Source organism: Onychomys torridus, chromosome 15 (genome assembly GCF_903995425.1).
Source record: "Onychomys torridus chromosome 15, mOncTor1.1, whole genome shotgun sequence".
Classification (NCBI taxonomy): Eukaryota; Metazoa; Chordata; class Mammalia; order Rodentia; family Cricetidae; genus Onychomys; species Onychomys torridus.
This window is the reverse complement of record NC_050457.1, coordinates 44,395,679-44,408,971: the sequence shown is the minus strand read 5'-3', so window position 1 is coordinate 44,408,971 and position 13,293 is coordinate 44,395,679. Positions and strand designations below refer to the sequence as shown.

At 37.1% G+C, this 13,293-nt stretch overlaps 1 protein-coding gene across 1 annotated transcript in view; it reads right to left on the bottom strand.

Annotated features, from left to right (window-relative positions):
- Plcxd3 (phosphatidylinositol specific phospholipase C X domain containing 3) overlaps nt 1-13,293 on the bottom strand; it is a 163,110-nt gene that overhangs the window by 57,689 nt on the left and 92,128 nt on the right. The window contains exon 2 of the mRNA XM_036206992.1: nt 6,424-7,132. Coding sequence (XP_036062885.1) covers nt 6,424-7,132 — 709 coding nt within the window. The remainder of the gene's footprint in view (nt 1-6,423; nt 7,133-13,293) is intronic.

Below are 13,293 nucleotides of genomic sequence, written 5' to 3'. Positions count from 1 at the left end.
CAGCCAGTGCTTTTCACAGCTGAGTCCTCTCTCATGCCTTAAATATGGGAAAATTGTTATGGAAATTTTGACTTAAGTACTAGAAACCTAGTCTCAAATTTTCATTTTCATCGCTAATAGATCCACTATTACCTACTTTCTATTTCCTTTATTTCCCTTCTTTTTTTCTTTTGTCTTTTATTTTCTTTGTGTTCTTTTTCTTGTTGTTGTTTTCTTTTTTTTTTTATTTAGATTGAGTGCTAAATATATAGCCCACAGATTAATGATATCTTTTCTCTGCCTTCCAAATGCTGTGGTTATGAATATGTATCATGGTATTCAGCTACTAGTACCTGGGTTGGTAGGTTGTAAAGAGTGAATGGACACAGTTAATGCAGAACATACACAATCCCTGGCACATTACAAGAGCTCAGTAACTGCAGATGCCTTCCCCATGTTTGCCCAGTTGGATAATGTGGTACATACAACAGCAACCTGGATTTTCTACATCACAGTCAGGGAAATGACTGTTGACTGGGATTTGGTGAACAGAGATGCCCATTTTATGCTTCTAAGGGATACTGTTCACCTAGAATGATGCTAGAGGGTTTCCCAGGATGCCAATGGGCAGTACGGCCAGTAGAACTGAAGTCACTCTAGGCTAACATCTCTTACTCAGATTTCTCTTCCCAGCACTTACTGTTTCCACCTTTGAATAAGTGGAGGTGAGTGTAGCTTCAATTTTTCCCCTTTTCAGATAACCTACATATCTGAGTTATTTTCATCCCCGAGGTTCAGTTCTGATCTGACCATTCAATTTACTTTTAATACAACATTGATTAAACTTAATTGTAAAATCTTCCCTTCCGTTTCCTGAGACCCATCTTTCATATTCTTTGTTTTCCACCTTATTGTGTGTGTACTTTTCTCATAAATTTTATTGATGTATAAAGCATAATTAACACATTTCATTTTATCTGTAAAGTTATTCCAAGACGACCTTAGTGCTCTTCTCAGTGTGACTAAATTTTATAGAGTTTTTTTTTGACAATTGATCTTTGACTTCCTAATTCCTAGAGAATTAGAAAATTTGCAATTTGAAAAATATTTTTCTCCATTTTTAAGATGTAATTTTCTCTTAGTATCTTACCAGTTGTATAATCCCAAACTTCATTTCTCAAGGACCTGAGCCATCTCCTTGAAATGCAATACTCAAGCACCCTTACCTCCTCCATCTGTATGTAGGTATAAGAATCTAACTCCCCTAAGCACCAATTAGCAAACTTAGATGGTCCAATAATAGCAGGTAACCTAATTCCCTTATGTTTCATGGTCAATTGAAAACACTCCATAGTGATCAACTCTATTTTCCCAAAGATGTTCTATGTCTGTGCTCTGTGCTTTCTGTTTCCTCAGCCTGGGTAACTACCCCCCTAAAGTCTTTGCCTGTCACAATGACATTCTGTCTTTAAAGCCAATCAAAACATTTACGGGCACTAGGCATTATTCTTATAAATCTATAGGTTTTTACTCTAATTCTCTTACTATTATGCAATTTGTATTTAGGTCATGCATATTCTTCTATTTCAAATTTATTTGATATGTGTTGGTAACAATGGCATCTTACCATTTTTAATACACCTCACACTACTTAATAGATTTCATTCCTCAGAGCCTTCAATAAATAAGTACTAAATTGAACCTAGTCACTTGAATATACTGCCTAATTTGGTTTGGATATTACCAATTAATGAAATCTGAACAGAATTGCAGCCACATTTTAGAGCTTCACAATAGCAGGGAGATAATACAGTGTGGTGACTTTAAGACTCTCAACTGCCACATACTAGAACTACAGTGCTCAGAGCAGAATAAGAATGCAAACAGGAATTAATAGACACAGCAGCTTGGGCTTAAGTCTTGGATCTACAATTTCTTAGTTGTGTTGTAAAAGGAAGTTGTCTAAAACTTCTAATACTCAATTCTTGCATTTTAAAGATGGAATAGCAATAGTACCTACATCTGAGAGATTTTTTGAATGTCAAATCTAATAATACATGTGAAACAGTTTAGTATAACACCCTATAGAGGCCTCCTTAAGACAACTGACAATAACATGGTATGATTATTATAATCATACAGTGTGTTGGACAATATGAATTTACTTACAAAGATATATTGTCACCTAAAAATCTGACAAGTGATATTTGCTTTTTAAAAAAGCAGGAGTTTAATAGACTTCCATATATTAGGAAAGGAATTGACTCAAGATGCACACCTTCTTTTTAAGAATGTGTGAATTCCGTGGGGGTGAGGTGTAAAAGCTGGTGTTTGGGAAATAAATTAAAAATAGGTCTTTAAGAAATGAAAACCTGTGTCTTTTGGCATTGCTGAAGTGGCAGAAAACACATCTGTAGTTTTTAGAATTGTTGGCCAGATTGAAAGTTGAGGTCCTTAGGTCCAGTCTGGGTTTAGTTTCCCTGAATACCAACCACAATTTCAACCACTGGCTTCTCTGATCAGGTGCTTGGGGTTTCATTGACCAAAAATATTAGAAAGGATTACTGCAGAGGAAAAAAATGTTAGTCAAATGCAGGATTCAGTTCAAACTTCAAAATTTTCAGATGGGATTCTTAAGTCCCACCGCTGATGATTGATTGCCTGGTGACTTTTTCTGTGATGACATAAATGTTCATTGAGTCTTTTGGTTCTAACGTGGAACTTTTGGGATGAATGGTGTTGGCACAATAGAACAGTTGAAAAAAAATCAGTCTATTTTTATGCTTCTTCACTCGATCTAAAGAAAAGGCAACAGAGCTGTCCCTTCACTACCTCTTTTAGAGGGAGGCAAATTGCCTTTGGTAGCCAGTAGTCAAGGCCAGAAAGTCACTTTTTCCTCCCAGTCTCTGTACAGAAAGCTAGAATGTGGCCCTCCTACCCCAAAGGTAACAAAGCAGAAACACAGATTTCAGATTAACACCACATTCAATCCAGCAATGCAAATGTAAAATGCAGGTGACTCACGAAGACACAGCTCTGCTGGAGAATGCTCAAAACAACACCAGGATGGTGGCCAGGTTACAAGGCAGATAGATTTGCAAACTATTGTCAAGTCGTTAGTATGATCTTACAGGGCAAAATTTGGTTCTCCTATAGGTTCCTCTTTTTTTAAATCCTTTTTCTTCATTTCCCTCTTTTTGTTTTTGACGCGAAATTAGAATTCACTATGGTTATAATTTCGATTTAAGTAAGGGTGTTAGAGGTGGGGAAGGGCTTCAGCAAATGACACTCAAGGCTGGGTAAAGACCTCAAAAAGAGTGAGTCACAACTCTGGGGTCTTCTTACCCAGTTTTAAATGTTGCTTCCTGCCTTTCCTCATGCTTATCTTTCTCTTTTTGGGGGGTACCACTCTACTATTCCAGATATATAAGTCTCAAGCAAGTGAGAGGTATTGAGTTAGAACAGATGGCTAAAGACAGTTCTTCACAATCAATTTCATGGGCTTTTAGCAAGCATTATCTCAAAAAAAGTATGTAGAAAACACTATTATTTAAATTTAAATAGGATTCTTCAAGATATTTGCGAATGTCTTTTATATGGTAATATACATTGTGACTCTGGGGAGAGCTGAGTAAAATATAATTTTCAGTACTTTTCTAACATTTTTTTTTACCTCCCCAAGCCCTCCTTTATAGTATCATAGTAGAGCAGAAATAGCCAGAAAGCGGTTTAAATATGACTTAGAAGCATCCAAAGTACATAAAATGCTATTATAAAAAGGTAAATGAAAGCCATTAACTCTGTGAGTGTGTTCTTCTTCAAGGGTTTTTCAACATGGAAAACCATGGAATGATTCTTGGCCAAAAGGCAAAACACTCTTGTAATATAGGTAAATGTTTATGTAAATAGAGAATTGTATATTGAAATTATTGAAATGGGTATGCTCTTGTGAACTTGAAGAAATCATAGGGAGACTAGTGCCATGCCTAGAATATAAAAACTAAAGATACAGTTTCTTCCTTTCAAGATGGAGACAGAATGGCAAGAAATGGGATCAGTTCATGCTGGAGATTCCTGTGTTTCTTCAACATTTCCAGTGGGATCCCTGGGTTTCTTCAAAATATGGAGACTTTATGGGATACAATTACTAAAATAGCACATTCTTATATGTCTATAAGTCCCTTGCTTGCTAATTTGGTTGAGAGGTCAAGTAGTCATTTATCAGATCAGTTAGTGTTGGTGGAAAGTAGGGCTATTAAACAAAAATTTTTCTTGATTTGGTGATATTTTGATGGAACTCAGTGAGTTTAGCTTTAGTCATCTAGAGAAGAATGTAGACTTTCAAGAGCAGTTAGAGTGTAAGGGAAGGAAAGTGGTGAGAACAAGAGGAAGGGGAGGAAGAGTAGATCCCACCAGAGGGTGTTTGACTGAGATACAGAGTCATGTACATGTCGTCAGGGGAGATATCTCAGAGGAAGACTTAAAATTAGTGACGAAATGCTAAAATCATTTTTTCAATTATGTATAGCACAGTGATTTTGCAATTTCGCTTATATCCATAGATCTTCAGTAATATCCAAAAATTCTGTAGAAACTGAGCCTGCATCAATGGACAGATCATGTGGGATCACTGACATATCGAATAATGCAGCAGTTGTGAGGTCTCAAGTCTTAAGAGAAGAGAGGTAGATATTACAGGAAACAATGTGGAAGAGCATGCAGTGCTGGAGGTATGAAATGGATGTTTTACAATTGCATTTAAATCTCAAAGTACATGGAGATCCCAGCTAGTACATGAACAATAGAAGAAAGTTATGGTTCTGTAAGGAAGTCTACTTCCACTCTGGTGATCTGTGGCTCTCACTATCTGTAATGGCCATTGGCTCCAAACCAGTTGTCTTGTAATTTTAATGCTCAATTGCTGCATCTATTTGCATGCTCTAAATGACTTTTAAACTCTAACTGCATAGTCTGCTTCTCCTACCCAAGACTTTTTAGTTTTTGCCTTGGTGAATGATCCTCCATTCTGCTTGTCAATCAAAACCCTCATCCTTTTTTCTCTCATTCTTAGCACAGAACTAACCAGTCACTCTATGATCCTATCCTTTATTACATATCTCCTCTTTCAAGTTTTCCTTACTTCCTCACTTAGTGTGGACTAGCTTACTAAAACTGGTCTAAACTACTTACCCACTTACCCTATCTTACAGTCTGCAACAATTATTATCTAAATGACACTTCTGATCACCTAACTGTCAGTTACCAACAGCTAGTTCTATCCTATTGACTTGATAAAGTTCTCTGCAGCTTAGGAACAATATCTGTTTCAACTATCTCCTTGTCTTCTAAAGATTCTCCCACTGTTGTTGTCCACACGGCATGATATTCTACAGGGTCATCTACACTATTATTGCCTCAAAGATTTTTCTCCTCATTTTCTTTTCCACACAAGACTTTGACTTTAACTAAATCATCCATGCCCTGTCTCATTAGCACAATTTGAACTATTAATTAAAAGATTAAAATACATTGTATAAAAGGATGTGGGTACTCTCTTCTTACGTTAATGTTATTAAATATTTTAACTGAAATAAAGAAAAAACATACATGGTTTTAGATGCTGTTATTCTCACTGGAGGAAGTTATAGAGCTCTTTGGCGATGTCACTAATTATACCTTACCGGTGATCATGACTGTACATTGTTAGCAAGTCTTGACCAATGGCATGTTCGCTCATGGGAAAACAATCCTTCTTAAAAAGGCAGAATATGTAATGTATAGGGCACAAGGTGTGGCTTGAGAATGGGGTCTGAGTATGTGTTTCACCATTCACTGGTAAAACCCAAGGGAAAGTATTATATTTTCCTAGACCTATTATTTTTTTCTAATCTGTAAGATGATATCTACTTCTTGTAGTTGTCATATATCAAATGGCATTCAGTATACAAAAAGACTGCAAACAGCAAAGCAAGAGCCTTCTAATGTATACAATGCTACACAGACACATAAAGAGGTGTTATAATCAGGGACTAGATTTTTCACTGGATTCAGAATATATATTGTTATACATAGATATGTAGTACAGAAAATATGTTAAAGTTCTATGACTATGACTTTCTTTGGGAAAAATGTACTTGCTGAACTTATCAAGTTAAGATGAATTAATCAAGGCAGACCCTAATTCAGTACTACTTTATCCATATAAGGAAAGAGGCACACAGGGAAAGACCATGTAAAGAAGAAGGTGCAGTTGGTGATGTATTTATAAACCAAGGGACAAGAACTGTCAGCCATCACCAGAACCTTGGGAATCCTGTTATCTTAAGTCCCTCAGTTGTGGCACTGTGTTACCCTAGCAAAGAATTTTAGTTCCATCGCTTTGGTTTTTCAAAAGTTGATTTTAGACTACTAGACAATTCTTCTTACTTTCTGAGGGGCACTTACCTTTCTGTGATGGTTTCTCTGAGGCCACTTGCCACACCCTTGACCACAGTGCTTGCTTTGGGTGTCAGCACCACCTGAGATATAAAAAATGAGCCCTTCTTTCTTCTCTCTGTGATGGATGCCTGAAGAAACTGGATCAATTTCTCAGGGTCTGTCGTGTTTGCCCAGGGTGCTGGCATCATCTGCCCAGGCCAGAGAAATGGCACTTCCAATGCCACTGGACTGTGGTAGAAGACCAATACTTGATAGTCCTTCTCCCATAGGTACTTTAGACTCACTTCCTGGGCAAAAATAGCTGGGCACATTTTGTTTCCGTAGATGTCTTTCAGCATTTGGACCAGTTTTTCATGGTGGTATTTCTGCATCCCATAAAAATGGTTGAAGTCCAAGAATATTACCTCTTTGTGGTGATCTGTGAGAAATGCATTAATCTCTTCAAGACCCTCATTGACTTTGGCACTGAATAAGCCATGAGCAAAGTACAGTTCATTGTCTGGGTCTCTGGGCTTGGTGGAAATTCGCAAGTCAAAGTAGCGGATTCCAGCTCCTAGCTGACCAGTGAAGTTCATCGTTTGAGTTGCTAACCATTTCCTCATCAGCTTCTTGGCCACAGTTCCAAACACAGAAACAAAGTTCTGGACAGTTTCTGGCTGCTCAGGGCCTACTGGAGAAGCTTCATCAATGTAGAAGCTGAAGGAATCATGGGATCCTGGGAGAACAAGAAGGCATAATATGGTTAATTTCCAGTCTTTCATACAACTCACTTCTTTCCCTCCTAAAAAGGACTTTCTTTCTCCTCAAATGAATCAAAAGAACCACAGTGAAATATTTATTTAATGTCCATATGTTGAGGGCTCCTTTGAATGGCCTGGTATAGGAGAGAGAACATTTCAGTTGATCAAATGGGTGGTAAATAGTAAATGATTTGCTTCCAATCATTACTTCAAAATTCATATAATCATCTACTACAAACTAAACTTACCACACTAACAAGGATGGGCTTTCTACACCAGCAGTGTAAGTAATGATTCATTACTTATGAGTGATATACTCATAAGAACTAAATACTTTGTCATCAATTTTACCATCTGTGATGGTTAACCTTGTCAATGGGACAGGATTTGGGAATCACCCAAGAGGATGTTTGCAAAGACAACTGACTGATATGGGAAGATCAGCCCAGAATGTGGGCAGTAGCATATTGTGGTCTGGGGCCTCTAGACTAAATAAAATTGAGAGAGAGAGAGAGAGAGAGAGAGAGAGAGAGAGAGAGAGAGAGAGAGAGAGAGAGATTGGAGTATCCTGTTCATTTCTCTGCTTCCTGACTCTGGATGCCCTGTGACCAGCTGCTCTATCCTCTTGCTGCCACATCTGGGGCGGAGCTCATTGCGATCCTTCACTGTCACTCAAACTGTGAGTCAAAATAAGTACCCCATTCTTTAAGGTGCTTTTATATGGTGTTTTGTTATTGCAGCAAGAGAACCAATACACCAGTTCCTTTTGTTCTAAGCCTATGAGGATTGTCTCACTCAACAAAGTCCTATGTACTGGTGGACAATCCGAGTGTGAATTCTCACCCTACACATTTGGGAAAGCAGAAGATAGGTGATGAGATGAAGGAAGGGGAAGTAAGAAGATAGTACCATTAACTTCACTCCTGATTTTGTACTTGGCCAATTGTGGACTAAGATGAGAGCAAACGCTTTTTTCATACTGAATAAACAATGGGATTTGTTGTAAATTAATACAACTTACTGTGCTTAAAAATTAACCCATAGACCCATTCTTCAAAGATATTTTCTCTCAACAGAAAATCCTTTCTGTGGAATTGATTTTCAAATTTTTAAGAATTCCTTCCATCAGAAAACAAGAGGTATTTGTTTAGTTATTTATTTAGGGAAGTTACAAGTATCAAGCAATCATATGCAATGATATGTTTATTATTTGCTTATACATACAAAGTACCATTGGCATGTGATCAGGACCTATAAAGAAAGTGATCTCAAGGTTGGGCTTTCTCCTTCTTGTAGTCTTTGGTCATGATTACTGAATCATTGAAATGGAATTCATGCATCCTGGATGCTTCACACACCAGAAAAGGCAGATGGGCTTCCAATTGTGACACATTTTCTTTCACTTTCATGACCTTGTCCCTGAGCCATTGTTCCCCATCTGTCACTTAGCTTTCTCTTGAGTTCATTTTATTGACTTGATTCTAATGTAGGCCTCACAAAGACCTGATTGTTTTTGTAGATCTTTGAATTTTCCAACCTAAATCTTAGACACACACACACACACACACACACACACACACACACACACACACGAATGCACACATGCATTCTCTCTTTCTCTCTCTTTCTCTCTCTCTCTCATATCTAATTTTATGGAGGAAACATCTCAAGTCATTTGTCAAATAATCTACTTGGCACATTTTTCCAGGGATGCAATATTAATCCTGCCTGAATTCTATACCTATACCTATGCATATATGTACCTATGTGCTCAGTCTCCATGCATGTGTATAACCATTAATCTTTGTGGAGCTGAAACTGCACATAGACAGATGTCAGAGTATTAACTTTGGATACTCTAGAACATTCTGTGAAAAAATAATTTGTAAATTTACTTTAATACTTAGAAAATTGTGACCTTTAAGGTTTAGAACAGAGAACATTTCAGAGTTTTTAGACTTTTTAAACAATAAAAGGTAATCCAAACAAACTGAAATGCCATGTTGAATCTAATCTCAAGATGTGTGATCTATTTCTCTTTAGTTTGATGGTATGGGAAGAAAATGTCAGCCATTTCTGAGTAAATAATAATATTGGAAGTTTGCATCTGTTACTAGCATATTTTAATAGGTATTTACATTTCTGAATATTGATTTATTAGTAGCTGTTTATCTGATTCCTGATGCAAGTGAAGAAACTGAACAAACAGTACTATAGCTCAATCCACACAGAGTAAGGTAAGAAGAATTATAATTGAATCATATAAAATCAAAATAGTTAAATAATCATGTCCATCGTAGAAAAGTCAGAAAAGGTTCCTCAAGAAACAAGGTGAAAACATTGGGATACTTCTCCAAAACTAGGAAAGGTATTAATTAGAATCAGGCAGAATGAAAAGCCAATATAGCTAGATTTCTTATTCTATAAATGAGCTTTTTGAATGTTTTTTTTTTTTTTGCTATTTTTAAATTTTCATTAGTATATATTAGTTATACATAATAATGAGTTTCATTTTATTTTGACATTTTCATACATGTATATATTGTATTTTGATTATATCCATTTTACCTTCTTGTCCCCCATTCTTGCATATATTTCCTTCTTCCCTACTAGCCTTCAAATGCCCCTTCTTTCCTTTCTTTTGTATATTTTTAATGTAAGTGTGTCCCAGTGAATTTATTACAGCTGCTTATAGCATCATAAATAAAGATCATTCACACCTAACTAGAAGCTACAGGATGGAAAAATGCCTCTACTTCCTCCCAACAACCATTAACTGCATTTCTATCCTCAGGGAAGGGTAACCCCATTATTTCATTCTTCTTCATGACTTTTCGTTATGACTTTAGTTACACCTTTCTATCATGTACTACATATAAATATGTTTTAACATGAAAACAATCAATTTTGAAAATCAAGGGGAAATAAAAAAATGGTTTTAAGATTAAGTTGTTTGTTGGCCTTCAAGGAAAGTATGACATTGAGGTCAAAAGAAGAGAACATTAACAATTAAAAAAAGTTAAAATTACACTGAAAGAAACAACTGGTGTCCTTGCCAATGTTCCTTTTAAGCTAGGTAGCTCCATGACATATAAAGAGCAACTGTTGGGGTGGTGTACTAGGACTGTTTTATTCTGTAGGTATTATTTGGTAAAAGAGTTAAATCAGTTCATACAAAGGACAGTCCATGCATTGGTGTGGGGGTAAATAACCTAAACTGGGCTTTCTCCAAAGGCAATAGCTTAATGACTTTAAATTCTATTTAGAATGATCTTTCCCCAATGCCAATGTTTTCACTGAGCTCTTTTCCATTGGTTTGACCTTAAAAACAGAAACCATACTTTGACCACTGAAAAAGAGACAGAAAAAGTTGTTTTACCCTTGTCTCTTTAAAATGGAAGGAAAAGCTCTCCTCCTTTGTCAATCATCTGCAGTCTGTGATCTAATATTTTGTTCTGTGCTGTCTTTATGTTCCTGCACTTCTGACATGTCTCATGCTCAACCTCAGACTAACAACCTGAACCTAAAGGAACCCTAACTGTTTGGGGCTGGCTTTGTCCTGTCTTCTCAGCATAGGGCTGACACCCCCACTACAAATGCAGATATCTCCACATACCTGGGTTTGCTCTGGCCCTTAGTAATTTAACTCTAAGAGGCTGATCTCTCACATCTTTCAAAATTGACACTTCAATTAATTTCTCTTCCATTTGACAACTACTTTTCCTCAGTCGGGCAGCATGGTCATAACACTTCTTAGATAGCCCTTAAGGCACTTGCTCTAAATTTCAGGCTTTGTTACTTTTGAATATAGCTATTTAATGTTCTTTTTCTTGAAGCATTGCTTTAGCTACGTCCTCTAAATTTTGCTTTGTGGTACATTCTTTGGTATATTCTGGGTAATTTATTTTATGTTTTATTTTCTGGATACTTATATATTATCAAATAGTTGTTCATTCTTATTTTTATTTTATCTTAATTTAAATCAGAGAACATGCATACCATGTATAATTGTTTTATTTGAGACAGGATGTTTTCATGTAACCCAGGATATCCTAGAGCACAGTATGTCTTTCATGCTGACATTGAACTCAGCTTTCTGAGTTCTGGGATTACAGAAGTTCACCATTAAACCCAGATTATAATTTCCATATTTTATTTTATTTATTATTATTATTATTATTTTGAGACAAGGTCTTTCTGTGTAGCTTTGGAGCCTGTTCTGGAACTTGTTTTGTAGACCAGGCTGGCCTTGAACTTAGAGAGATCTGCTGCCCCTGCCTACCAAGTGCTGGAATTAAAGGCATGCACCACCACCACCTGGTTCCATCTTTTAATATGTAGTCACCTTCATTTTATTTGATGACTTTCCATGTGCAGTTGGGAAGAATGTTTATTCTGTTGCTACTGAGTATACTCTAAATGTTTATCAGGTTGATTTGGTGGGTAATTTTGCTCAAATCTTTCATATTCCTATTAATTTTCTATTTTGTTAATTACTAAGAAAAATGTTTTTAAATCAATCATATTTTTATTATTATTATTATTATTATTATTATTATTATTATTATTATCAGTAAGAATGGTCCTCATAGGATCATATATTTGAATACTTAGACAACAGTGAGTAGCATAACTTGAGAAGGATTAAGAGGTGTTACTTTGTTGGAGCAGGTATGGTCTTGTTGGAGGTAGTGTGCCACTAGGGATGGGCTTTGCAGTTTCAGAAGCCCAAGCCAGTCCCAGTGGCTCACTCTTCTTCCTGCTGTCTGTGGATGCTGATGTAGAACTCTCAGCTCCTCCAGCAGCATGTCTGCTTGTATGTTGCCATGTTCCCCACCATGACAATAATGGACTAAACCTCTAAAACTTCAAGCCAGCCCCAATTAAATGCTTTCTTTTATGAGACTTGCCATGGTCATGGTGTCTCTTCACAGCAACAGAATATTGACTAAGATAGTCTTTTTTTCTTTTTTTCTAGGTTTTGAAACATTGTTAATAGGCATTTATAAATATTGTACCTTCTGAATGCATTAATCTTTCCAACATGTCTCCTCCTCCTCTCCCTTGATAATATCCTTAGTGCTAGATGTTAGGTCAGCATCACATTTTTGCTTTTTCCTTTTAGCATCCCCCTGTCTTTACATGGAAGCGGGGTTCTTGCATATAACACATTCCTGGGAGTTGGCTCTATATCTACTCAAACAATGTCTGCTCTTGAATGGGATTGCCTCTTACTGAATTTGACTGGACCATCTCAGAAGATCAGTTGGTGGAGACTAGTGTGGCTCTCTCTTTATCAACTCTAGTCCCTTCTCTTACTGTGATAAGGCTAATGAGTACTGCAGCCTATGTGAAACTTTAAGAACTTTAAGTACTGCAGGTGACTATGAAGGACAACATGCCTGTCACCTCTGTGACACACAGAGGTGTGTGTCACATACCTCTGGCCACAGAGCCTGGTAGGCACATGGCTAATGCCACAAAAATAAAATGTAAAAAAATCAGGATATTCTGTTCAGCCATTCTGAGGCACTTGATGCTGGTATACATCTTAGAATATTTAACTTTTCCCTAGTATATGTAGTAAGACAGGCCCATAGGGTGGAGTAAATTGACTCAGACCAGTTGCCAAGGCATGCACAAAACATACTTCCTTATGAGCCAACCTGGAGTTTGCCTGAGGGCCTAGCAACAGGTGCTGTCAGAGGCCCTGATCAGGCCCAGCCACTGTGAGATGACCACACAGTGTCACCAGATCACTGTCAGGGCTCCTGATGGTGCCAAGCCAATGAAGGATGACCACACAATGTCACCAGATCTGACACAGCCTGGGTGCTGGGAGGAGGGTATATATGGCTTTCCCCATTACTGAATAAATGAGTCTGCTGTTTGCCATACACCTGACTCCTGGTGTTTGTGTCATTGACACTGCACTGACTTCTCACCCCCTCTCCTGAGAGAGCTGTTAGGACACAGAAACACCTAGTTTTTTCTTCTTTCCTCACTGTTATTCCCTCTCAATCTCCCTCATTTTCTCTTGTTCTTCTAGATCCAAATTAAAAGTGTATTTAAGCTATGACCTTAAGTTTTTCAATTCCTTTTGGTGATCTCATCCAAGTTTTAGTTTCTTTGTCTT